General features: G+C 44.0%; 1 protein-coding gene and 1 long non-coding RNA gene across 6 annotated transcripts in view; one reads left to right on the top strand and one right to left on the bottom strand.

Moving 5' to 3' along the window:
• LOC310764063 overlaps nucleotides 1-27,978 on the bottom strand; it is a 436,509-nt gene that overhangs the window by 317,990 nt on the left and 90,541 nt on the right. The gene's annotated exons all lie outside the window — the stretch shown is intronic.
• Nucleotides 15-26,356, top strand: KLHDC8A (kelch domain containing 8A). 5 transcript variants are annotated; one of them, XM_083617162.1, is made up of 7 exons: nucleotides 15-315; nucleotides 16,713-16,765; nucleotides 17,477-17,892; nucleotides 19,273-19,437; nucleotides 23,086-23,301; nucleotides 24,261-24,362; nucleotides 25,038-26,356. In XM_083617162.1, the coding sequence occupies exons 3-7, from the start codon at nucleotides 17,514-17,516 to the stop codon at nucleotides 25,229-25,231; spliced, it is 1,056 nt and encodes a 351-aa protein (XP_083473288.1). In that variant the 5' UTR covers nucleotides 15-315; nucleotides 16,713-16,765; nucleotides 17,477-17,513; the 3' UTR covers nucleotides 25,232-26,356. The 5 variants fall into 5 exon arrangements, with proteins under 5 accessions (XP_083473288.1, XP_083473287.1, XP_083473286.1 ...); XM_083617161.1 differs by having other exon boundaries at nucleotides 16-310; XM_083617160.1 differs by lacking the exon at nucleotides 15-315 and adding an exon at nucleotides 6,291-6,600.

The raw sequence follows: 27,978 nt of genomic DNA, 5'->3' as shown, positions 1-27,978 counted from the left end.
GTGTGTGTGTGTCTGTGTGTGGCCTTTTGAAACGGACCAGCTAGACAAAGCCAACTTCTGCCCCCACCTCCTTTTTTGTATTGAGAGCCTCGTATTATATAAGTATGGCTCTGAAGCGTCAATTCGTATCCAGCTTGTCAGCTCTGAGCTGAGCGCCAGGGAAATCATTAACCGTGCACACACTGTACACCTTGGATTTTGTATTGTGACAGGGATTATCGTCTTCCTCTGCTATTCAACCTCCCTACCCTTGATATGTCCCTTCTTTTGTATTTTCCAGTTGATAGTCTGGGGTCCTGCCTTCTCAGTGGTAAGGTAAGCCCATTTAAACGAATCTTCTCAGAAACTGTTGCCCTTGACGCAAATGGCTGTAAGATTTAATTATCTGTTTTTCAGTGAGGTGAACTCGCTGCTTAGGAAGGCAAGGGATATAAATTCTCTTTAGCATCTGCTCAAATTAGACCCTGCTAACAAGTTTACTCACATGTGTGGCCTATAGTTTGAGATGCTGGGGAATTGGGCAGACCTTTTTTGTATGAGCTGCAGGGAAGATTTCTGGTCCTACTGGCAGCTTAACAATGATAGGGTTTTGAGGATGCCATTGGTATGTGTTTACACCAGCCTCTCTCTATTTTCCATTTGTGCCAGGTTTTCAACCGCATGTATAGCTAAAGGTAAGGATAGGTCATCCGTCCATTGCAAATAATGGAGCAGCATTTTTATTGCACAACATGTTTATTTCCTGCATTGCAGGGGGGTTGGACTAGATGGCCCTTGGGGTCCCTTCCAATTCTATGATGCTAGGGATAACAATGACCACAGCTTCTTATAGTCTATGATATAGACTGAGCAGTTGATTATGGCAATGGCCTATTTCATCAGATGCATGAAGTGGACTGAGAGAGTGTAGGAGCATATGCCTATATGCTTATAGGGTAAGATGCAATTCTTTGTGAAGGATACCTCCATACCCATGGAGCATAACACATCAACCCAGTGCGTGTTAAAGAAAATGGGTATGCAAAAACCACAGCCTGGTGGTTGGTAGGCTGCATGGGATGGTGGTGGTAAGACATTAAGTCCTACATTTCATTTTAGGGGAAATTCTGTTATGTTTAATCTTCTTATGGGTGTTTTGTCCACCTTCTAAAATCTTAAGCTGGTGCTTACAATGTGCTGTTCTTGCTTTTTTTTTTTTTTTAATCCAATTTTTTCCTGACAAATCTCTGGGGACTAATCCAGGGTCTTCCCTCCCGCCACTCTCTTCAGCAGTTGGGAAATTTCATTCAAACCCAAATAGGAATTTGGTGAGACAAGTATACACTGTTGCTCATCTGTGGGAGAGGTACTTTTGTAAATAATGATTGTAAATGGTACGAGTTTGGCGGCTTGAGCAACTTGGCGTTATTCCTTCCTACAACATCCCTTGTAGTGCTTGTTCAGAGTACCCAAAAACAAAACTGGTGAGTTGCATCTTCATATGGTGGGTTGCAGCAGGAATATCTCCACCTTTTCCTAAGAGAAAGAAAACACCAGTTTTCCTCCCTGTTCCCTTTCAATCCTTGCAGGAGTGGGTGGGCTTCCTGAGAGGTCCACAGGAAAGCATCTTGTCCAGGGCTTTCTCAGCCCTGGTCCTGGACAAGAGTCTTTGCTTCCTCAGTTCTTGGCATGGTCTGTAGGAGCTGTCCAGCAGTCCTGATGCTGCCTTGAATTCTATGCCGAAAGACAACTCAGAATTTAAATAGAGATACCCATTTACACCAGTCATTTTGTATTTCAGTCCAGCTCAGGCTTGTAGCAACAACTATAAAGAGGTTCACTCCAATTTAATGTTCTTTTGGCTAGTGTATGAGGATCCAATGTGCATGCACACAACTCTTGAGTAGTCATTCGGTTTAGTGTGCATGTGATATGTATACCACCTGCTTATACATATCTGTATATCTGCACAGATATGCCTGCATAAGCCCATGCAGGACTGTAGTGTCAATAACATCAAAACTCTACAATCTACCCTGCCTAAATGCAGCTGGAGAGTTTTTAAATTTTATTTCTTAAGCTGCAAATGCACTCACTTTAATTAGCATTTTAACATTAGATTGGTTCGGTTCCTAAACATCCTATTTGTATGCAAATTAAATCCTCCCTTTGGATAGTTAGGAGATTAAAATAGCCGTTAGGGGATGGAAGGTTGCCCTGGTATGGAAAGTGCTGCAGACATCTTGCTTATTGACTTGCACATTTTTCATGAGCTGCTTTCCTTTTAAAAAACAACAGCAGAGCAGATCTGTTTTGAACTCTGCAACCAAATAAGCCTCACTGGGCAGAAAACAGAAGAGAGCTGGTGTTATATTAGCTCCTTTAAAAACTTGCCCCTTGGCAACTGTAACTGCAGAGTGGTAATAGTTTATTGCAGCATCTGACCTCGTGTTCAGTCCGGTATGACCACCCTCTAAAAAACACTCAGGAGACAAGCTGTGGCAGGTGGGGAAAGTGGTCTCAACAGTGGTCATGCTGGACTTACCCAGTGATCAGAGACCATATGCTGCCCTGTCTCCATGCCCTTAAGGCTACAACATAGTGTGTTTTAAATGCAGGCCTAAGTGACCTGTGCAGCTCCAGATATTCCTAGACTACAACTCCCATGCCGGCAGAGGCTGATGGGAGTTAGAGTCCAATAACACCCGGAAAGTCACACGTTCTATGGCCTTGTATAAAGTGATTACTCTGCCGCTTGCTGGGCTGAACGAAAACTATTTCCACTTCCATTTTTTAGTGCATTCATTTCATTTTCAGCGTACTCATTTTTATCCTGCTCTGCAGCCAAAAAGGGCGCCTCGGGCAGCTTGCAGATGTGAGTGGCGCAAGATAAGCCCTGCCCCCAGGCTTACAAGCTGAAATGCATGACACAAAAGGAAAAGAGATTGAGAGGAGGAGGAGGGGAGAAGGGGGAAAGGAAGGGGGAGAAGGGGTACTAGTTCTTGCAGTCACTAGCTGGGATGAAAATGTTTTGTTAAGAGCAGGAGCCAAAAGTTCCTGAGTTGATGGAGAGGCCCTGTTCCCCCATCTCTCGCCCTCTATGGTTACCGAAGACAGTTGAGAGCAGAGACTGATGGTGCTGGAGAGAACTACTATCAGTGCATGAAAGTGACAAATGAGGGGTGGAAGGTGGGAAACCCTCTTCTCCTCCCACACCTGCTGTTGCAGATCCTGCTGCCACCTCCACTTGCCAGGGAAGTCAGGGGAATCGGGAAGTGTGTTCTTGGGGCTTGGGTGGTACAAACAGTTTCTTTCTTTTTTTTAAGTGTCTATTTCAGTTTTTATAATAATGTTAAATAACCATACAAAGTCACAACTGTTCAGTACAGAGCAGTCTTCAGATTGGCTTAGAAAATGCCATTTATCCCCTCCCCCAGGAGAAGTCCCAAGAGAAACCAAAGTGAGCATGGGAGAACTCACCCCTCTCCAGTTTCAACGGAGATTGTAAGGATTATTGTGGTAATGTAAACTAGTAGGTTAATTTTATCCCCATACTGTAGATGTGGTGGTGCTGGCAAGGAACGGCTTTCTTAATGCCACTAGTGAGTTCACAGCATGGGTGACATCCAAACCAGGGACATTCTGGTTCACAGCCCAGTCAGAATTGGATGTATCCCTACCCATATCGTAAGTGGCATGCAGAACATTTCCTAGGCTGCATAGTGAAAAGCTGTATACGAATAACTTAACAGGAGGCAGCTGCAAAAGGGGAAGCTTAAAAGCAGCCATCAGATGGGAGCCCTTCAGAAATATAGAAAGCGGCCTTATACTGAGCCAGACCATTGCTTAGCATTGTCTCTGTTGACTTGCAGCAGCTCTCCAGGATTTTGGACCAGGGTCTCAGCCAGCCCTAAAGATGCTGGGCAGATACTCTACCACTGACCCACAGCCCTATCCATTCATTGACCTCTGGCCCTCAGTCATCACTTAAAACTGCCATGAAATCTATTTACATTCAGTCACAAGCACTTACGTACATTGACAGGTTTTTAACAAAGCTGCCAGTGCAGAATTCCCTGAATAAAAGGCTTGCTCTAATATTTCCCTTAAGTATGGTTCAACATTTTCCCATTATCTTCAAAATAGTAACTGCTGTGTGGATAATTTGAGTAAGTGCCACGAAATCTTTGCTATCAATCACTTATTATGCATAATAATAAGTATAATATTATTACTTAGTATTGGGCAAAAGGGAATTACATAGGCACTGGGGAGAAAGGCTTGCTGAGTCTCAGCAGGAGACTATGTCCCTTGAGGAATGGAGGTCAAATTGCAAAAGATAAACATTGCTTGCTTCTGATTGTAAGTTAACTCAGCTATTTCGGTTAACTTGAGTGTCATAGCCTCATAAAGTCTATCTTTGAAGCAATCCGATCCAAATGCGACAAATTCTCCTTTCCCTCAGCTGTGGCAGACAAACATAGAGTAGACTGTATACATGCCAATGGGGATTCACCAAATGCAAAAAGTGAACGCAATAGCTGAGGGCTGCTTGGTTATTTGACTGTGATTTCATGATCTACAACAGAACCAGCTGCAAGCATTTGTCTTAAGAGCACCATCCCATAACGTCTTTCCGAAGCAAGTTTCATTGACATTACACCCAGGTGTAAAGCATTGTAGCTTATTCTAATTTACCATATAGGGGCAGTATCTGGCAGGGAAAGCTGAAATACCAGTCAGAAGGTCAGTATATAAATTGGTATTCCCCACCCACGCAGTCCATATTACAGAGGGTGTCATATTCAAGATTGGTTCATTTTTATTTCTTTTTACATGAAATGTGGCTTCAGGAGGGAAATGCAGAACAGGTACTTTTTTGTATCATATCCATGGTGCAAAGGGCAGCGTGTCTTGCCAACATATATTGAGAAGCCAATATATTGTACTTGGCTCGGCATAAGAATTCTTTTTTTAAAAAGGCATTTGTTTTCAATCACCATTCATGCCTAGCAGGGCCCAAATTTTTGTCTTGATTCATTTTGTGGTGGAGAAAGGAACATGTGCTGTATAGTGAGGCTGGCTCATATGTCACCGTACCAAATGCCACCCATTGGCTCTTCTGATCTTTCCATCCATGCCTTGCTTCATCTTGGGGCATAGGAGCCCCAGCCCTTGGATGAGGACGGTGGTTGACAGTGCTGCAGGCAGGTTCAGTGCTGCATTGTGTATCGGTCACTTCCGTGCAAGACTTGCAAGTGGCCAGGAGCTGTGAACCAAGGAGGAAGATGGGGAACGTATCTTAGGTCACCCATAGCCTCAGGGAAAGACTGCCATCATGCAGCACAGCTTCTGAGCCCTACCGACTACTTGTGTGTGCCTACCATGGTGGAGGAGAACTTTGGGAAGGAGAAGGAGCCTGTCAAAGGAGCCTCCAAATTAGTTGAGCAGCTCTGGCAAAGTAATACAAGAGGAGCATGATGGTGGCTTATTGTTGAGTCTGCATTATCATCACTAGTCAGATACATTTGGAGTCAACTTGGACAGCTTTCAAAGGGGATTGGACAAAATAACAGGAGATAAGTATCAATGACTGCTAATCGCAATGGCAGCATATCACCTCCCATGCCAGAGGCAGTATGCATCTGAGAGTGCTATGGTGATTGTTTTCTGCTTATGGGTTTCCCAGATGCATCAGGTAGGCCATGGCAGGGACAGGATCCTGACCTGGATGAACCTTTGACATGATCCAGTGGTGCTCTTATGGTGCTATTATGAGCCAAAGGTCTGTGAAATGAAACTGAAGAAGTAGAGATCACAACTGTATAGCAGTGATTTGCTTGTTATGGAAAGGGAAGGAACTGACGTTTGCTAGGGGTGCTTGTGCCATGACCCTAATGCTGCTGCTGCTGCTGTTAAAATAATAATATTGTGATTTATAATATTCAGTGCATCAGTCACAGTGAAGTGCAGGTGGATAGTTTGCATCATTTGAGCACAGAGTTGGCATAATTATTCCCAGGCAATCGGGGCAAAGGCAGGAGTAGAAAACCATTTGATTTTATGAATGGATTTGTTGGGACAAAAGTAACTGATGTAAGCAGATATTATTAACACCATTGTTATCACTTGGAATATCTGAGTTTATGCCAAGGCTGCCTGTAGGCACTTCTTGGCATGTGAAAAATACCTCCTATGCCTTCATCAGAATTTCTGCCATTTTCACCCATCCCTGCCTTGCATTTTCAACCGAGCCCCGCTCCCTCCCTGCAATTCGCCACGCGAGAGGCTGTTGGAAAACTTCCTGTGCAAGCATGGGAGCCATAAAAGGCTTATTCTGGCTTTTATAATCCAGTGCGGAGACACACACACACACACTCTCCTCTAGCAGACTCTAGGCAACTGAGAAAATACAGGTCACTCCAGCAGACGGGGATTCCTCTGCACGTGATTGTATTTCAGCTCCTGTAGAGGAAAGTGAATATTATGTGGGTTGGATTGATGCAGCTGGGCGATCCGTTTGCCCGGCTCCTCCTTTGCAAACATACAGCCGTCATCTCTTTTGGGTTTCCTTCCTCCATAACCATGGACTACAGCCTCCAGGGAACGGAGATCACAGATGTATGTGAGTAATTACATTTAAATAGATTGGAGGGGGTGAGGGAAAGGGAGAGAGGGAGAGAAATAAAAAATCAGACTTACGCTACGTAAGAATTCTTGTGTTAAACTTGATTTCCCCTCCCCCTCCAAGAAAGAGCCTGGTTTTGTCAGAACAGACAGCTGTCTTTTTAAAACTGTAAATATAAAACTATCTTAAAACATTCTTTGGCAGCCAAGCAAAAAATCCCACGCGTCTTTAGAGGTCATTGCTTTCTGTGTGCATGGCTGTATGTTTTGCATAGAGAGTAGCTTCCTTCTCCTGAGCGCAGCTTTTAGGATGCAATCTGAGATTAATCATCATCATTACTGACAAGAAGTATGTGGGTCAGTTTGTCGAGTTATTCCTCTGATGGTGTTGTAGCTTAAGGTCGTGCTGTATCATAAACTGTCAAATGTGCTGTCATTTATTGCTTCCCGCAGTGGTCCAAGAGACTGCATGACATATTTCTGGATATGTGAAGCCAGATATAATAATTTAAAACACACACATCTGCATACAATTGCTCAGAAAACAATTTATAAGGAAGTGAGGTTGTGCTTCTGTGTGAACAGAAAGACATGCCGTAGTGCTGATCCTCTGCTGAGTGCCTTCTAAATGTCAGAGAATAGGATGTGATATCCTGACAGGTGCTATATGAACATTATGCCCAGATTATGCCGAAAGTGAATTGAGTAAATGGTTAATTCTGTACAAAGTACAATCCTTTCACCTTGCAAAAGGCATCTGTGGTATCAAGAGTGTGGAAGAAAGACACAAAATACTAATGAAATGACGAGAAGGTTTGGTATTCCAGAACAAAATGATTTCTCTTCTGCAGGAATTGTGTTTCCTATATTCTCAAACACACCCTGGCAGGAAGTTAATAATCCATCAAATCCCATACTGTTCTGAAAGGTCATGCAAAAGAGCAGAAGAGGAAGAGATGTAGGAAGAGGTGCTTTCTAGCTAGGGTAAAAGACCTTAGTGGGATTCATTGTTTGACATCAAAACCTGGTATTTGGCTCCTTTCAGTCTTGTGAAGTGGGCGGCTGCAGGGAGAGAATATGAAATTGCTGTGTTGAGTCAACTCCCTTTATCCATCTAGACCAGTATTGACTATTTTGACTGGCAGAAGCCCTCAGAAGGCCTCTGGCAGAGCTCTTTCCCAGCTCTGCTTCCTCATATGATTTGACAGGAGATGGTAGAGATAGAACTTGAGACGTTTTGCACACAAACCATGTATCCTACAACTAAGCTGTGGCCCTTCCGTATATGTTTGCACATCAAATAATTTACAGCAGGGTGGGATATATTGGCCTACTCTGCACAACACACTGAGCCAAACTGTGGTTTACAGGCTTCATTCAGGTGGTCCTTAGCATGTCTGGAAAAATAAAATTGAAAATCATATAGCAGCTTGCACAGTCCGTTACAACTGCTAACAATAGGCGGGGAAATAATTAAGTGGTCCAACCAGACCCTCAGCAATTTTCAAGTGGTTCACAGGGAGAAAGGTTTGAGCTTAGTGAGACCATACGAATAGAAAGAAGATCACAATTACTTTGCTGCTCCCTGGTTGTTTTTGCTGCCACACTGAACAAAGCCAAAGTTTGGTTTAGCACGTTGTCCAAACTAGGGCTCATGGTTAAGCTCTCTTTCCCTGCTAACCATGAGATGTAGCTACAGATCTGACATCAGAAAGGTCAAAAGTCAGAAACAGGGTGTGTGGGGAGGGACATTTCAGCCTCTTGGGACCTTAAAGTGGACATTCTGAAACAAAGCAACTTCAAAGGGGGGAGGCTCAAGTATGAAACTGCTGAATTACAACCTATTAAGAACAGTTAATTAGTTGCTATCTGTGTTATCATCAACACTGTTTTGTGAATGGTCACTGAACTTATTCAACATAATTGTCAATGGAGGTCAATGACGTCCGGGGGTCCGGCACACTTCCCTTGCGCAGCTCTGGTCTTCCCCCCTGGGACCTTTGACTCAGCAGAGCGTAAAACACAGCGGAACAGAAGCAGGAACGTTCTTCGTGTGAAGGCAATAATTCAGGCTGAAACGCAGCAGTCTCCTTATCTTAAAGTCTTTATTCCTTAGCAAAACACAACATCTATAAATCTCCTGGCGACAGTTCGCACATGGCTGCTGCTCTCTCGGAGCAAACACGCACACAGTGTGTGTCTTTCTCTCTCTCTCTCAGAGATACTGACCACTCCCAGTGTTCTAAACACACCTCTCGGAATGTGAAGCGTCACTCAGAACTTCTTAACCCTGTAAGTTCTGACTCTCTCAACAATTGTCACATTGTATTTTTTTATTATTCCCCTCTGAACTCATTGTTTTACGTTTAGTTTTACGTGTGTGTGTGTGTGTGTGTGTGTGTCAGCTTAAAATAGGAAAATGCTTAATGCTTCTGATGAAGTTGACTGCAGCCCATGAAAGGTTAGAGCATAATCAATGTGCAGTATTTAAATAATCATGCAACTTTTTGCTGCTATATACCTGCCATCATAATTTTGAAAATCCAGTAGACACAAAGTGGGTGGGGGAAGCTGGTGGAGTATGCTGGTGGAGTAGTCCCAAAAAACTAATAAAGAATTAAGATCATTTGGAGCAACAAATGTGATGGCAACAAATAGCTGTCTGACAGAAGTAATCATTTCTGCCTGCATTTGTACTTACTTAGTCATGGGAAACAAACTGGAATTAAAACATCGGAAATTCTCAGTCATGTCCTCACCTTGCCTGAAATTATGTAAACTTGGGCCTCAGTTTCATCAAGCTTTACAGAAAAATTAAAAGTAGATATTCTACTTGTGGATATGCTTCACAGCAGACTGGGGATGCAGCAAACCTTTAAGCCAAGGCTACAGATCAGCCTGTCCCAACCCATTGCCCTTTAGATGTGTGGGACTACAACTTCCATCATTCCTGACTATTGGTCATTCTGTGTGGAATGATGGGAGTTGTAGTCCAAAACATCTGGAGGATACCAACCTAGAGAAAGCTGTTGTAGATGAACCCATTCTGGCAGGATGTATATCCATGTTTTGTCCCACTAGGCATGTTATTTTAAGCAAACTCTAGGGAAGCTCACAGTGCAAAAAAAAAACATAAACAGTTCTCTTGCCATGAACTGCATTGTTAAGTACCAATAAAAAACAGCAACGGTTGCTAACCAGCAGCCTTTTTCCCTAGACATTGTATTTTATTTGGACTTTGAAAGGCAATTGAAGGCACATGTCACATTACATGCAAATGTATTTTAAAAAGTGCTGTTGGACATTTTAAAAACATCTTCAGGATGAGGCTATTTTGAGGTTAGAAATGGTGGCGTATGTGTGTATGTTTAAGCCTTTCCCTGCTGGCCATTGTTCTGCTCAAAATCATTCCCTAAGCGGCTTTCCCTCCTGTTGGTAGGATTTCAGATGCTTTTTTAAGAAAGATAAACAAATATCAGGAACTCATGGGACAGCGGGAGGACACTTTTGAGCAGAAAAATGGAAAGCAGGAAAGGAGTGAAACATCCCCCTTTCCTCCACTTAACAGTTTTTACCCTGATGTTAAAAATGGCCAGTGGTGCTTGAGGAATTTGATATGTGTGTGTTCCGATAACAGCTGACCTGATCCACAGCTCCCAGACTCTTGTGGGATCAGAACGCAGCCATAATTTGGATTTTGCAGTTCTCCAAGTTTCACAATGCGACTGTCAGCTCAACAATATATTAAAATACATTTTAAAATGTGTACTTTTGGGGAGGAAATACATTTGAAACTATGTGTGCACAAAATTTCATGCAGATTTTTTCAAAATTACAAATGAACTTTTGAACAAGCAGTTGAGAAAGTGAGATAGTATGGAAATATTGATCCATTCATCCCTTCCTGACTTCCTTAAATGGGTTTGAAAACAACATAGTCTACAGAGCAGTCTGTTCTGACTGGCAAACTCCAGTCAATTCTTCAGTCACCATGAAGTTTGTCCTGCAGATTTAGTGGTTTCTGCATCAGATTATTAACCCTGCTTATACTAATATTTAAATTTCCTGTGTTGTTCCACCAAAATCATTCACTTCCTTACTATCATAGGTCAATCACCACTGCCTTGCCTTATCATATATCAACTTAGCTGATCATATAATACTTTTTAGGTCCTGCACTGAGAAGGCAGCTAATGAGACACAGCTGGAGATCAACTACTCTTCCTGGGTAAAGTGGTTCATCTGCCTTAATTGGATTTGTGTAACACATTCCTCCAAAATTTCCAGTTCAATTAAGGCTAAGAATAGCATGGAAATGTGGAAATGTAACTGTGAAGAAGAAGAAGAAAAAAATATGGAAAGAGAATCAAGAGTCAAGGTATAGAACTGCAACAAGAGAATTTAAAGCAGGCCTGAGTGTAGGCAGACATAGTCTGTGGAATTATCCACAAGTTCCTTTCTTCAAATTCTGCCTGCAATTTTGCACTCAGTATTATTCAGTTTCCTCCTTGAGCAGGGATGGAGAACCAATGGCCATCTAAGAGCTGAACCACAATTCTCATCATCCCCTGTCCATTGGCCATGCTGGATGAGGGCATGGGGCTGATGGGATTTGGAGTTCAGTGACCTCTGGAGGGACACAGACTTCCCAACCCTGTCTAGACATATATCCCAGGTTTAACTTTAGCATTCTGGCAGAGCCTATAACTGTGCTAACATTGGTCTTGTACTGCACCCCTTGCACTGAATTGCTGCATCTGGAAATAGCCTTGGATTTTGATTTCCCACAATGCCCTGAAGTAACACTTTGTTGGAGGCATTATGGGAAATTAAAATGGAGGCTCCAAGCTGCCCTGTCCTCATTGTAGCCCTCCTGTTGCCCACCACCAGACCCACTGAAGGACCACCCTTCAAATCGGGCCCTGCGTATAATTCACTTTACCTAGTGCCAGTAGCAAACAGGCAGGAAACTCAAGTTGCAAGGCAAATCCAGTTTGCTGTAGCGGTCAGAGTGTTGGACTAGGATATGGGTGACCAAAGTTCAAACCCCCACTCAGCTCTAAAGCTCAGTGGGTGACTTTGGGCCAGTCACAGCCTCTTATCCTAACCTACCACACAAGAGTTATTGTGAGGATAAAATGCGGGGGGGGGGGGGGGGGAGGAGAAAAACTTGTTATCCATCTTCAGTTCCTTGGAGGAAATATGAGATATAAATGCAATAAATAAAATAATACAGTGGTATCTCGGGTTACAGACGCTTCAGGTTACAGACTCCACTAACCCAGAAATAGTACCTTGGATTAAGAACTTTGCTTCAGGATGAGAACAGAAATGGTGCAGTGGCAGCAGGAGGCCCCATTAGCTAAAATGGTACCTCAGGTTAAGAACAGTTTCAGGTTAAGAATGGACCTCCAGAACGAATTAAGTTCTTAACCTGAGGTACCACTGTAAGGTAAAGCCAGGACCTCAGCAAAAGCCATGGAAGAAAGAAGGGAGATGGACAACTGTGTTGGGACTTTCTCATATTTCTCTGAAGCCCAAGAAATTGCTAAGTATCTTAATGCGGATGGGCTGAAGCTCAGTAGAAGAGCCTCAGCGTTACATGCAGAAGGTCCCAGGTTCAAATCCCGGCATCTCGAGGTAGAGCTAGGAGGGACCCTGATTGAAATGCCGAGTGCCACTGCTAGTCAGTGCAGACAGCACTGAGCTAGATGGGCCCAATTAATCTGATTCAGTATAAGGCATCTTCCTGTGCTAATTTCTTCCTTCACCTGAACCTTTTGTTTACGTCACACAGTATTTCCCAGGCTTCGAGAAAAGGTTGCCTGACTTTTTCTTCGCGTAGTGGTTGCCATGGCAGGGGAACTGTTCATTCTCTTGCAAGGTCAGAAAATGTCAGGCACAAACTCACATTAAACCACATCAGCTGCTTGATTCACGCAACTGAGAAACACTGTCAGCGCCAGAGTCCCAGTTTCGGAAAGATGCAGAACCATTTCAGCTAAGAAATTGGCCTCACTGTGGGTTCCTTGCACATTAGTGCTGTTGCAAGTGATGAGGAATTACCCCCTGGTTAAGTGTCCTGAAGACTGTGTCCTTGGGGTATAATTATTACACACTATACCTGCCAACTCATGCCACTGAACATGAACACAGGGTCGGGTGAAGCATTTTGCAGGGGGGGGGGGTCAGCGTACAAGAGGGGGAACTTAACCCTCCCCCTACCTGCAGGTTCTCTCTGCATATGCCCTGCCAGGCCATTTTCCTCTGTAGCTGTGCTTTCTCTGGTTTGACTGAAGGAAAAGGAACAGTAAAAAATAAACAAAAACCCTAGATAGGGAGAAGAGCATTTGCAGGTGAAAATAGGCAAGCAATAATAATAATAATAATGTATTATTTGTACCCCGCCCATCTGGCTGGGGTTCCCCAGCCACTCTGGGCGGCTTCCAAAAAAATTTAAAATACTGTAATACATCAAACATTAAAAGCTTCCCTACACAGGGCTGCCTTCAGATGTCTTCTAAAAGTCTGGTAGTTGTTATTCTCTTTGACATCTGGTGGGAGGGCGTTCCACAGGGAGGGCGCCACTACCGAGAAGGCCCTCTGCCTGGTTCCCTGTAACTTGGCTTCTTGCAGTGAGGGAACTGCCAGAAAGCCCTCGGTGCTGGACCTCAGTGCCCAGGTAGAATGATGGGGGTGGAGACGCTCCTTCAGATATACTGAAGTATCTCCTCCATCACCAAGTCCTTTGTTCCTACAACCCCCACCCCCAAATCTGTTTTGGAGGTTCCCCCAACCCTCTGGAGCAGAACTGGGGAGGGCATGAGGCACGGGTGCAGGGAGAGAGAAGGGAGGAATCTCATTGTGCAAGTGGGAATCCTTGCACTGACAGGCCGTTTGCTTAGCGCTGCTTGAAAAGATTTGGAAACAGGGTCTTTAAAAAAGAAAAAGAAATGTAGCATGAAATTCAGCCCCTGACTTTATCATGTAGCCTGGTGCCTTCAAAGCCAAGGAAAAGTTGCTTAAAAGATGCAAAAAACTTAAGAGCAAGCAGCTACTTGGGGAAAATGCTTTATTGTAACGTTGGCTTCGGGGACAGATCTATCACCGTAATTGAATCTAGGCCATAGCATTAGGCTTAAAAGCTCTTTATGAAATAAGACGCTCGCGAATCCCGTGAGAAAACTATGCTTTTCTCAGAAAGAAAGAATTCCAAGTATACGACGATAGTGCTTAACAGCTGGATGGTGAAGATAATGTTTGAGTATCTACCAGGAGTCACCACTTAATAAATAGAGATTTTAAGCCAGGGTTGGGGAAGCAGTAGCCTTCCAGATGATACTGGACTATAACTCCCATCGTCCTTGACCACTAGCCATGCTGGTTAGGGCTGATGGGAGTTGGAGTACCACAGGTTACTCCACAGAGGGCCACAGCTTCCCCATATCTGCTTTGGGAAAGGGGAAGTAGGGGGCATATGATAATTATCCACCCTTTTTCAACCTGCCCCATAACCTCCCTGTTTTCAGAGGTAGACAGGCAACAATTGAATGATGAAAACACCTCATAGTAAATGATCATTTATATTCACCCATTAATGTATAGGTTGTAACCCTATACTTACTGACTTGGGAACAAGTTCCACTGAAGTCACTGGGGTTAACTTCTATGTAGGCATTTATAGGATTGCGCTAACAGTGCATATAGCCCCTTGGGCAGATTGTTAACCTACTGCACAATGAAAATGGGCACATAAGTGTGTTAGCTTGGTAGGTTGTTTACCAGCTTCTCAAATAGTTATATGCATACCCTAGGAACTTACCACATGATAATCATCTGGCTTCGCTATAACTTGGGAAACAGGCCTTGGAAAAAAATCTGATCTCCAACTGCTCTGCATTTGAGTTTGTACATTTGTGCCCTTGCCATTATGGTATTTTTTGATAGCTTGTCACTTGCTGCGAGCTGAAAATGTGCCCAGGGACCTGAGGACACAGCGCAGCTAGGAGCTGCGATTGTATTTATTTGTTTCTGAATAATAACAGATGAGGTAATGCTAGTATCTGTCTTGATTCAAAGGAAAGAAACTCTCGTCCCTGATGGGGGGGGGGGTGGAATATTGTCATTATGGTTCGGTTTGAGTTGGTTATTTGGGGAAAAGATTTTCCCCCTTCATCTTTTAATATTTTTAATACACAAATGATATATGATATTATGCTTTTGCTTTTGAAATTTGATTTGTGTTTTCTCATGAGAGGAAAGGTGTGTTATGTATTTTTTTAAAATGAATAAAATATAAACAAGATCCCAATAGCATTGGGAAGGCAAATATATACCAATTCACTTGCAGGAGTGCCCACTTCACACTTCCCTCACTCCTGCCTTTTCCTAGCAGGGGGAAATGGTCAGTCGGAGGCAGGAATGATTCTGGTTTCTGGGTCCTGCTTGCTTCTTTCCCACAGGCGTCTGGTTGGCCAATGGGAGGACAGGATGCTGGACTCGATGGGCCCATTGGCCTGACGCAGCAGGCTCTGCTTATGCTCTTATGAAACAAACCAAAGTGTGTTACGTGCAAAGCAATGTTCCTGTTTGGTTTCCTCCAGGTTGGGTTGTGCAACGTTCATCTCCCTTGACTTTAAAAGCCTTTTTTTAGTCTTGTCAATGTCATTTGCCTACAGTTGTTGATGGAACAAGTGGAAGTGACAAAGCTCCCTTGAGCTCAGGGGTCTGAAGGAAGATCACTCAAAGCAAAGAAATGGCTTGGATCCTGCTTTGCAGAATCATGTGAATTAAAGCCCTCTCTCTTAAAACACCTGGAGTTTCTATTGGGAACACTTCCTATTGGAAAAGGTCATGTCAACTCAGGAAGCAGAGGCTGGGTGGAATTCAAAATCCACTGAAACCATAAAATGGTGTGTCAGTGTTCCAAAATATGTGGACATCTTCTGCCCATGTGAACAAGGTACATTGATTTGGGATAAGAGCACAGCATCAACAATCTCTGAAACAACGTTGAGTGATCCTCGTCATGTAAACAGGACAGGCTCCTGGGAGTCCCATGAAAACAGTGCTTAGGGGCCTCATCATCTCCATTCTAACATTCATATTCCAACTTAGTGGTTTCCAAAGTGGGTGGTACCCAGGGCTTTTTTCTGGGGGTACGCAGGGGTACACATACCCCGAAACATTTTGTGAATCTTTGTACTTTTGTCCATTTACTGTATTTATTTTCCCCAATGTGAACTATAAAATTGTGATTTTCTTGAATCAAAATGAGGGTACCCCTAAACATTTTTTAAAGGAAAAAAAAAGCACTGGTGGTACCATCCCATGAGGGGTGGGATTACCTAGCAGGGCCCTAAGAGGCAAGGGAGGTTCTGAAGACGTAGATGACTATCAGACACTGTGAGCCATTGCACAGCAAGGAGCTTTTAAATTTTGCAGTGCCACTGCCTGCAATGTTACAGGAGCAAGACCTTTATTTCGGCCTATGTGTGTGACGGTTAAATTAGACCTGTAGTACATGCAAGAGGCCAGAGGAACATATAAAAGCAGAGTTATCTAGTTCTTTAAAGAAAGCTCAATTTTAAAAAAGAAATCTTGGTTCTGTAATGAAACCTTGCTTTGGGTTTCTGTGTATGTGTGTGTGCTCAGGTTCAGGTGAGAAGAATGCAGCTGCCACTCTCCATATGTATACTCAGGTTTCCATCTATCTAAATTTATTCACCTCTTTTACATACTTGTCAGCTGTTCAGAGAAAGAAAGCAAAAAATAATCACTTGGCTTGCGATAGGTGCTTGTGACTCTGTGTTCTAACTAATGGGCTGTTCTGTAGCAGGCTTACAGCTCAGCACACTGCTGCTGCATGAGGCAGAGTCAAGTTATGGAGGATGGGATTGAGGTGCGTCTCCTGCAGCTGGTCCAGGAAGACCCAGAGGGAGACAGAAGGATTTGGGAAGAGAGGCCCTTGAGAGGGAAAAAGTTCAAGGGACAAAAGCCTTGGAAGCAGGAGAGGCTCTGACGTACCTGATTGCCCCTGTTAAGAAGCAGAAACAAGGGACTGAATCCAACCTTATTACCGTTATTTCTTTCCTTTATTTATTTAGGATCAGGATCCAGCAGATGCAGAAATGGAAGATTAATAGATACTCAGTGAAAGGTATGATCACTGCTTTGTGTGCCTGTGATAGGATATTGTTGTTGATGGTTGCGGGAACAGTGATCTATTGCTTGTTAAGATGTCGGTTTCTGGGCTATTCCAGATGAATGTTTATGGAGCATTTTTCCTGAAGAGCTTACACAATAGGAAGCCTTTTTCATTGAGCATTTGTCCTGATTTGTTTGCTTGCAGGGAGGTTTGGTGACAGTGAACATTCATCCTGATTTGCTTGGGCAGAGTTTATATGTCTTCCTGTTGACCTTTAATTTATCCCACACTTTGCAGAGTATTTCCGCATCACTTACCTAAATGTGGAGGGAGGAATTCAAAGTTGCACTAAGGCTATCTGTAACACAACTATTTTGGCTTGCCAGGTGGAACAATCTCACCTCTTTCCCCCTCACTTATCTGCGGGTTCTTTCAATGCTCCCAAGCAGATTTTTTTGGGTGCTTTCACCCACTCTTTAGCTCTAAACCCACTGTTTAGCTCTAAATCAGAGTGCTTCAGAGCGCTTTCCCCTGGAGCTAAGCATCAGGACCAGAGGAAATGTGAGTAAGCCCAAACTATTCAGTCCTAAATTTCCAGTAGGTGCTTGAATCAAAACACTGACTACCCAGAGGCGTCCTCTAACTATTTTGAATCTCTATTTCTGATGTGCTTTGTTATGCCTGAATGACATTTGCTCTGATTTACATCCTTTCATTTTGCAGTACAAGCGAGCTGCCTAACAGATGCCGTCTTGCTCCCATGATGGATGTGCCTAGCATCAAAGACTTCCAGTGGAAAACTCTGGCACCTCTGCCCAGCCGGAGAGTCTATTGCTCCCTGGTGGAGGCTGGTGGTCAGGTCTATGCCATTGGGGGCTGTGATGACAATGGTGTCCCAATGGACTCTTTTGAGGTGTACTCCCCTGAAGCCAACCAATGGAATTCTCTCCCCCCAATGCCTACAGCCAGGGCTGGGGTAGCTGTAGCAACACTGGGCAAGAGGATAATGGTGATCGGGGGTGTTGGAGCCAACCAGACACCCTTGAAGATTGTGGAGATGTACAACATAGACGAGGGCAAATGGAAGAAAAGGAACTCCTTGCGGGAAGCCTCGATGGGGATCTCTGTGACGGCGAAAGGCAAGGAGGATTCTTTTTTTTTAAAGGCACTGGTGGCAAAAGTAGGATTGGCTTTTAGGGAAGCTCCCCAGTGCATTTCTCCTAATTAATTTGATGGGCAGGGTGGAGGAAATTTCTTCTTACATGGAAACAGATCTGCCCAGTGGGGAGCACTTAGCCAATTTCTGCTACGCTGTGAATGTGTCCTGGCTTTGACCCTTGTGCACTGGTTGTTGGAATGACCATTTTTGAATTGCTTTGGGTAAAATCTGGTGCTTTTCAGCAGCCTAGTCTAGAATGGGCTGTGAAGGCTGCCTTGTAATTGGAGCGCACCATCTGTTTCTGTGACCTCCTCTTTGCTTGTAAAAAAAACGTCAATACAGCCAGCACGTTCTGTGTTCCTGCCAAATGTAGGGCAGCCTGGTGGGTTTTTTTGCTTTGCAGAACTGCTTTTGCAGTTCTTGAAGGACAAATCATTGAGGGCACAAGCGATGTGAAAACATTGGGTCACTGTATGAAATCTGTATGAAAGTTTGCCTCTATATAGTAGGGCTTCAGACTCCACATATTCCCCTCCACCAAACACACCCATATCTGTTTGCTTCCTGTAACAAGTTGCTTTAGCAACTCTAAGCATTGCCACATTGTCTTGCACTGCAATGTGATGAACTGCTGTTGGGAAGGGAAGGTTTCCATCTCAAGTGGCCATGTGCCTTGCTTTACAGAGGGCTGCCAGAGGACCAAACTCTTATCTGAAAGAGTCTTCTATTTGAAGGGTTGTCCAGTTTAAAAATAATGAACTAGAAGATGCTGCTCATCAATAGGTAGCACCCGGAATGCATATTCAAGAAGCACACAGATCACCTGGCCACTGTCTTCCCCACTGGAAAGAGATTTATTTCTGTTTTAATTATAGCAACTGCATATATATTTGCATCCATTCTTATCAGTTAGCACACTGGTCTTAAGATGGTGGGTTGCAGCCTGATCCAAGGTGGCTCTCAACAGGATTATTACCACCATGTAAATACATGGTAAAAGATTAAGAAATTGGACCGAATGCATGTTTGGGCTAAAAGTTACTCCTAGGTCTGAAAAGGATGAAGATACTTGAATTATCATATCCTAATTTTATGAAGGTCTTTTGCCTTGTTTGGGGGTGACGCAGTTCCTCTTTTTGGGTGATATTTCCACCCTTTGGGTAGAAATATATGGAATCCAAGGCAAAAAATGAAAGTTTGGGTGGGAATGAGATAGTTCTCCTTTCTATTTCTGCTAGTAATGCGCCTCAACTTTTTTTTAGTTGTGGAACCTATTTAGGAACTGCTGTTATAAAGCAGAATCGAGATTCTTGTTTGGATTTATCCTTTTGCTTTTCCTCTCGCTTGCTGTCCTTTTCAGACTACAGAATCTATGCAGCTGGCGGAATGGGAGGAGACCTTCGCCCTCACAATTACATGCAGCATTATGACATGCTCAAGGACATCTGGGTGTCGCTGGCAACCATGCCCACACCCAGGTATGCCGCCACTTCCTTCCTACGGGGCACAAAGATCTATGTGCTGGGTAAGAATGAGCCTCCAGCCTATTCCTCCGACCATTATTCCTTTGACTGGAGAGTCGCCTAATGCTCCCTCCTGCAGAAGTTCTCGAAGCTGCTCTCTTCCATAACCTCTCTAAAAGTGCTAGGCATTGTCTGGGATTAGCAATGTCAGCTCTGTAGCTGGGCCTCCAGGTCCATTTTTTTATGCCTAAAACCATGGGCTGCATTTATTGCACAGGAGAGATAAAATAATGTTGCCTGAACAGAGCTCTGCCTTTACAATATTTTTTAATTAAAGGGCAAGCAAGACATGACTGACACTCACAGAAGGAGGTATTTGTTCACCCAGAGCATAGTTAAATTGTAGAATTCATTACCACAAGATTATTTTTAGAATGTTTTAACTGCTTTTCCTCTTTTATTTTTTAAATTGTGGAGCAGTTTGCTGCTCCCTGGCTTCTTCAGAAGGATGGCCAGGAGATAAATTCAATAAATAAAAGAAAATAGGATGTTGGCCTTTGCCCTGACTGGACTGTGGTGTGCTTACATACTCACAAACTGTTCACTGTTTAAAGGGGTTCAGATCTGCTGCCTGAGGGGACTACCGCACTCTGTGGTAAATCCAAAAGGTAAATTCATACCCTTTGGCACACAAATGGACTGCTTATGCTTCCATTTCATTTTCTGACTCTTGTGCAAATTGCTCAAACCCTGTGTGTTTTGGTTCCCAGCTCTGTAAGTGTAAAGCAAAGCTAAACAGAAGTAGAGACAGCCTGACTTGGTCTAGTACCCATAGTATTAAGATATATCAAGGTTGTTTGTTTTTAATCAAATTAATTAAAAGTAATCAAATTAATGGCCTTTAAAAAGTTTTAAAAGAAACATGCAGGTAGAGAAATGGAACTTTATTGCTTTGAGCTAAAATATTTCCACTAAACTTGGCATGACACTGTCCCAAATGCACACATACTTTGAGAAACTGTAAATATTCCTTCTAGGAGGGATCCAGAGGTAAAACAAAACCAAGGGCTTGGGTGCCAGACTTCCACTGGCTTTTATTTTTAGCCTTTCATAGTTTACCCCAGCTGATCATGGCAGAACAACAGAAGCAAAAGAGACTTGTAGAACTGTAAAGGCTAACAGATTTATGGCAACATCAGCATGGATGTTTATGCTACAATAAATCTGCTAGTTCTTAAGGTGCCACAAGATGCCTTTTTGTTTTTGCATAACTGTTTCCAAAAGACCTCTCTGTTTACCCTCTGGCTGTATAAATAGCTTTGTATTGTCCGTTAGGTTCTATTTTCAGCCTTATTCCAAGGGCTCAGGGTAGGGCACCATTTTACTGGCCCTGCTTTTGTGCCATTGGGTTCTTCCCAATGACTCTTTTGGGGGGCCTTCATCCTGATTTGCTTGCACAAAGCATAAGAGCAGACGAAGAGCCTGCTGAATCAGGCCAATGGCTCATCTTGTCCAGCATCTTGTTCTCACAATGGCCAGTCAAATGCCTGTAGGACGTCTGCATGCCAGACATGAGCGCAACAGCCCTCTGCCCACCTGAGATTCTCAGAAACTGATATTCAGATGCAAAATGCCTCTAAAAGTGAAGGTAGAACATAGTGTATGTGTTGGTTAGGCCATGCCTGGTTTTCATTGAGCATTTGTTCTGTTCTGTTGGTAGGATGATTATATGACAATGCACACTCATCTTGCATTCATCCTGATTTTTCTGGGATGTGTTTATATGTCTTCCCATTAGCCTTTAGTTCATCCAACACTTTTCAGTGCTTTTCCCCATCACTTTTACTTCCTGTAAAAGTCCATTTTTATGTTTGTTGCACTAGGATGACAGAGTGCTTTAATCCACTTTAATTGTGCATACCTAAATTTCCAAATGGGTCCTCTTTACAACCCATCACCTTCTTTCCCTTCGTTCTGACCATTGCCTGTACTGTACTTAGAAGATGAGAAGACTTTCTGTATGCTACTCTCTGAATGAACCAGTACTCTGTGGCAACCTTGCTGATGTAAAGAGTGCTTTGGTGATCAAATTGCATTTTGAAACTTGTGCAGGGAACCATGTTATTTTTGTTTACTTTACCATAAGGAATCATTTCCAGCTGAACTGGAGAGGGGGGTGAAATGTACTGAACTAACAAAGATGGACAGTGTTTGTCTATCAGCAAAAACAAAAAAAACCACTCTAATGCTATTCTAGGCTGTATCAACAGAAGAATAGTGTACCATTCAAGGGAAGAAATAGTCCCACTGTATTCTGCCTTGGTCAAACCATACCTGGAGTATTGTGTCCAGTTATGGGCACCACAGTTTAAGACAAATATTGGCAAGCTTGGAACGTGTGCAGAGGAGAGAGACCAAGATGATCAATGGTCTGGAAACCAAGCCTTATGAGGAACGGTTGAAGGAGCTGGGTATGTTTAGCCTGGAAAAGAGGAGACCAGAGGAGATGATAGTCATCTTCAAAGGGCTATCACATGGAGGGTGGAGCAAGCTCATTTTCTCCTGCTCTGTAGGCTCGGACCCAAACCAATGGATTGAAGTTGCAAGAGATTCCAACTTAACATTAGGGAGAACTGTCTGACAGAAAGAGCTGCTTGACAGTGGAACAGACGTCCATGAGAGGTGGTAGAGTCTCCTTCCTACTGTCATGTATGATCTAGTTGAGATTCCTGCATTGCAGGGGATTGGACTAGAAGGGGTCTCTTCTAACTCTGTAATTCTATGATCCCAAAGGTCATGCTTCCTGCGTAAGCCCCTTACGCGAATGGACTTTGCCCCTTATTTACTGAGCCCTTACAGCTAGGAATAGTGGCAGCTGGTGCCCTGTAGAGGGACTGCTTGGAGGTCACAGGGCAAGGGCAAATGAGTGGTCACAGGGGTGTGGGCAAGTTGTCATTGTTTTCTCCCCACCCACCTCCTTTGCAAAGCTACCTTTACAATTTTACAAAGAGCACATGTGGTTCACAGGGGTCCCTACTGTCACAGTTTCTTCTCTGCTGGGAGATAAGTCATATGGCCTCCATCCTATTCTGGTTCTCTTCCTATCTTCCTTTTTTGCAAAGAAACAGCGGGCACTTAAATCACTGCAGATTTGTTAATACTCCACATTTAAGTGTTGTTCAGAAGGGGCCCCTGTCATGACTGTTACTAGTGGGGAGGGTTCATGCCATTGAAACTGTACATTACTCAGAAGTAAGCCCCACTGAATTCCATGGGAGTTTACTCCATGATAAGTAGGTACAGGATTGCTGTCTTAAAGGTTTCATACAGGACTGTTAACAAGGGACCCCATAAACCTCCAAATCTGTGAGAAAATATTATTCCCCTATCTCCCTGGATATCCCTGCTACATCTTTTCTCCCCAGAATGTGGAATAAAGTGTAGAGTTATTAAGTGCACTGGGACCCGAGAGACCAGGGTTAAATCAGCCATGAAACTCCATGTGACCTTGAGCCAGCCACTGTCTAGTGTTTTACATTTGGGTAAATTGCAGGGGGCAGAGACTCTATGGCTCATTGCCATCGCTTCAGCATACTTTTGGATTAGGGTTGGCTGTGTGCTCCAGAGACCTGCTTGGCCAGAGAATAGTAGACCCCCATGGCTCCAGTTGTTGCTGCACATTCTTCACTATACTCCCTTCGCCATCCTAGGAGGAAGGCAATCCAAATATGCCGTGAATGCCTTTGAAGTCTTTGACATCGAGACCAGGTCGTGGACCAAATTCCCCAACATCCCCAGCAAACGAGCATTCTCCAGCTTTGTGTGTGCAGAGAACAACATCTTCAGCCTGGGGGGTTTGCGGCAGGGCAGGCTATACCGTCAGCCCAAGTTTATGAAGAACGTGGATGTGTTTGACATCGAACAGGGTGAGTTCTTCCTGGTTTTCCATCTGCTTTTCAGCATGCATGCCTTAAGGGCAAGATGCTGGGTGGGAAATCAATTTCAAAAATTTCAGATTCTGCTACTCAGGGCTGGCTTCAGATTTTAGAGAGCCCTGGGCAAAGGGTCATCAGGTGGCCCCACTAGTGAGATGCCTCAGTGGGAGGCCCCTCCAGCAACCTACCTCTGCAGTGGTTCAGCAGTGGGTATATGCACAGCCTTGCATTCTTGAGAAATCGAGGTGCTTATAGTGTGCGTTCAGTTACACAAGTCTCTGTGCTCTTGCCTGTTCCCAATCAAATAATAAAAGGGGAGGGCTTGACCAAACCCAAGCATCAGAAGTGGTGGGCCTTGCTGAGGCCTTAGAGCCCTGGCATTTGCCTTAGTATGTTGTACATTGGCTGTGTGACCCTCATTACTTCAACAGTTTGTGCCCAGTATTCTTGTAAAGGTAAAGGTCCAGTCGTGACCGACTCTGGGGTTGTGGCGCTTATCCCGCTTTATTGCCCGAGGGAGCCGGCATATAGCTTCTGGGTCATGTGGCCAGCATGACTTAAGCCGCTTCTGGCGAACCAGAGCAGTGCACGGAAACGCTGTTTACCTTCCCACCGGAGCGGTACCTATTTATCTACTTGCACTTTGACGTGCTTTCAAACTGCTAGGTTGGCAGGAGCAGGGACCAAGCAACGGGAGCTCACCCCGTCACAGGGCTTTGAACTGCTGACCTTCTGATTGGCAAGTCCTAGGCTCTGTGGTTTAACCCACAGCGCCACCCGCGTCCCAACAGTATTCTTGTAGTCAGACACGTATACCCCAAACCCTCTCTTAGTTCCCCAATTTTAGGATTATAGAACACACCCTTGATTTATCTCTGAAGGAATCCAAATGCTTCAGAACACTAATGGAAAATCATGATTATTTAGCAGGTGGTCTTGTTAATTTTCAGGGGGCTGGATGAAGATTGAGCGCTCATTCTTTCTGAAGAAACGACGGGCAGATTTCATATCCGGCTACTTGAAAGGAAGAATTGTCGTAGCTGGAGGCCTAGGTGAGGGTGACTCCTGTCCTGTTTCAGTGTGAAGTCATTATTCTGTAGCTTGTGGAACTATATTACCATAAAATTATTGCTGCTACAAGGAAGGCAACTACTATATTTGAGGCCCTTCTCAGGTCCCTTTCTGTGCACAAAGACAGAAAATGATCATGCATGCTAATGTGGTATGAGCATTTTGTAGACATAATCCTACATACTCCATCAGTTTTATGAAGAATTAGACTGGGGCTAGACAGTGCAGTGTCACCCCGCCCCCCAATATTTTGGACTAGAACTCTCATCACTCTGATCAGACCACACTGGGTGAGACTGATGGGAATTGATGGGTAGAAGTAGAGAAGGGGACAAATGAGGAAGAACCAAAGTGAGAGAGTCAAAGATCATTGGAACTCTAAGCCAAACCAAACTTGAATTATCATCCTCATAAACATGTAGAGCAAATGAACACAATCAATATCATTCATATGTGTGTGTATACACAAACACATATGCACACACATGCACACAAATGCACACATATACACATACACACTAGAGGCAGCAAAGGTTGGTGGTTTATTCTTTATAAACAAACCCTTAGTTTAAATTAACTGTGTAGACATGTGCAATCAAGTATCTGTGTGTGCTCACATGTTCTCTTGATGGTCTTCATGTTTTCTCGCTTATTAGGAAACCAACCAACTGTACTGGAATCAGCTGAGGCCTTTCATCCTGGAAAAAACAAATGGGAGAGCCTTCCACCTATGCCCACCCCACGATGTGCCTGCTCTAACATTGTGGTAAAAAACTGCCTTCTGGCTGTAGGTGGAGTGAATCAGGGCCTGAGTGATGCAGTGGAAGCCCTGTGTGTCTCTGACTCCTAGCCAGCCTGTCTCCAGATGCCACACCAAGCACCTAAGAAAATGATTAGCCTCCAGTTTTGAGCGGTGGGCCTACACCATCCCTCTCACTCACTACTATGAGGCTTTCCTGTAACTCCTTTCACTGTGTGTTTTGGAGAAGGTAGTTTCTTCAGGCAGCTACACAATTTCATGGCTCTGGTGGCTAGCAGAGGCCCTATGGCAATGTCAGTTTTGCAGGCTCTGTCGAGCTCCACCACCTGATGAATCTATGGTCGCTTTCCCCTGTGACTCTGAACAGCCAAGGAACATGCTAGCTTTGCTTCAAAACAGAAAAGATCCAAAGAATGATGTGGGATATGCCAGGCAAGAATTAGGAAGCATTACCTAGGAACTAGAAGCATGTTTTAGATACTGTTGTTGAACTTACCACAAAAGTCTCCATTGGGTTTCTCACAGGTAAACAAAGGGAGTGCTGAATCCCAGAGGCAGGGAGAGAGAGAGCTTCCTGGTGCTCTTTGAAATGGACCCCAAAAGTTCTGGCTGTGGTGTTGGGTTTCAAAGTGTTCAGGGTTTAAAGCATCCTGAATGAATTTCCAGGGCGCTTCCTCATCATGCAGCTAGAGGGATGGTGAACCAACCCAATTTGTTGCCTTGATTGACAGTTCCTGCAATTAAAAGTTCCATATTGCCTCTGCCAGAGGCTGAAGGCTAGAAGGCCATAGTTAAGAAACCAATTTATGGACAGGGATGGCTCTGTACCATGGACCAAGATTGCAATACCTGCAATGCACACTCTCATGAATTGTGTGTGTGCACAGAGACAGACACACACTTTTCAAGTTGTTCATATCCTGTCCATTATACCCAAGGGGCCAGCTGTAAAACCTGGAGTGAGCTTATTGTAGCCCATGTTTGGAGAGCAGGAATGTTATGGGGTCTGCTCATAACAGCTTTCACACAGCGCCCACGGCAACAGCAAAGCTTTGAGTACCTGCTGTTTTTATTGTATTTCATATATTGTTTTCTTTATTACTTTGGCACAGAGGTTGAACTTGCCAGTGTCATCTGAATTATGTATGATGGATCAGTTGTAGCAGTTCTGCTTAGGTATTAGTAAATAGCACAAATAAACTATTCTTATGGTAACCTCTGAGCACCTTTTATATACAGCTAGAGTCATGACAAATCCAAAAGAGGGCTGTGAACTTGCTTTGAGCTATCTTTTTAATCAATGTGAGGGCATTTCCAGACTGTCACTATTTTCAGGTGGGTTTCAGTCGCATTCAGACAAATTACAGCTGACCTACATTGGCTCCCAGTACGTTTCCGAGCACAATTCAAAGTATTGGTGTTGACCTTTAAAGCCCTAAATGGCCTCGGCCCAGTATACCTGAAGGAGCGTCTCCACCCCCATCGTTCTGCCCGGACGCTGAGGTCCAGCGCCGAGGGCCTTCTGGCGGTTCCCTCACTGCGAGAAGCAAAGCTACAGGGAACCAGGCAGAGGGCCTTCTCGGTAGTGGCGCCTGCCCTGTGGAACGCCCTCCCATCAGACGTCAAAGCGATAAACAACTACCTGACATTCAGAAGACATCTTAAGGCAGCCCTGTTCAGGGAAGTTTTTAATGTGTGATATTTTAGTGTATTTTTTGTTTTTGTGGAAGCCACCCAGAGTGGCTGGGGAAACCCAGCCAGATGGGCGGGGTACAAATAATAAATTATTATTATTATTATTACTGGTTGCTCTTGTGCAACAAGCCCACTTCTTCCTAAAACACTGGACTTTTTGTGATAAGGAAAGAGATGAGGAAATGGACTAGAACATCTAGGGTGACATTTGCTTGATGCAATGTCAGGCTTGTCCACACAGGAGCAAAATGTGGATTTGCACCAGTTTCTCTCCCCATTAATTTAGGGGTGTCCACATGATATCCTTCTCATCCTGGTGTTGTCCTGGATTTTTGACCCATGGAAAGTCTGAGACGGCAATGTAATGTGTGCCAATGCTGCTGCATCCCACAATGTTGTGTAGGCACCTTGCTCTGGTTTTGTTCCTGATTCTCTTTTAGCAGCTTCTCTTTCCGTGCCAACTCTTCATTTCACTTTAGTAAGTGATTGTGTGAACCTCTGGCTTGCTGCTTTCAGAACCCTTTTCCTCCTCTCAGGCAAGAGGCTTCTACTGCTACCTAGGGGTGAACACTTTGGGAAATGGTTCCCCCAACCTGTTTCTCTTTGCCAGTACCATGGGGAGGGGGAGGGGTTGTGGGTGTGTGGGGAGGACAACTGTTTCACCCTCTTGCCCCATCCATACTTCAGCTTAATGTGGATTGTGAGCCCCTTTTCCCTTCCTAAATCCTCAGATTCCCTATGCTTTGAAAATCTGTGTAGGAGAGCCACATCTTTGGATCCAGGAAATCTTGGGAACTGGATCTGGCTGGTAGGCCAGATTCTTACCTCTTCCACTTGCTGTGAATCAATTTACAGATTAGTGGGGTCACCCACCTGTCAATCAACTGCTGCTTCTGTTTTATTAAGCCATTTGCCAGCTGACTGCAGAAGAGAGTAGCGGAATAAGAGTAGCTTCAAATAGTTTTAACCCCTAGTCTCTATAATGCAGATGCTACATCCCATCCTGCAGGTGATAACACTGATCTAGTGTGCTTACTCCTGCCAAAATTACATACTTGGAAGTCCCACTAGTTTCAAATGTAAAAATAAGCACATGCTTAAATCTTGCATTGAAATAAATGGGACTTACGAGTGCTTAACTG

This window comes from Podarcis filfolensis, assembly GCF_964270895.1.
Source record: "Podarcis filfolensis genome assembly, chromosome: 6".
Taxonomy (NCBI): domain Eukaryota; kingdom Metazoa; phylum Chordata; class Lepidosauria; order Squamata; family Lacertidae; genus Podarcis; species Podarcis filfolensis.
This window is presented reverse-complemented; position numbering and strand designations above follow the sequence as displayed.

Excerpts from the sequence above, each read along its gene's own strand:
- KLHDC8A (XM_083617162.1), top strand. The coding sequence starts at position 17,514 with ATGATGGATGTGCCTAGCATCAAAGACTTCCAGTGGAAAACTCTGGCA. Across the intron at positions 19,438-23,085 it reads CACAAAGATCTATGTGCTGG|GAGGAAGGCAATCCAAATAT; the intron begins GTAAGAATGAGC and ends TCGCCATCCTAG. Across the intron at positions 24,363-25,037 it reads TGTCGTAGCTGGAGGCCTAG|GAAACCAACCAACTGTACTG; the intron begins GTGAGGGTGACT and ends CTCGCTTATTAG.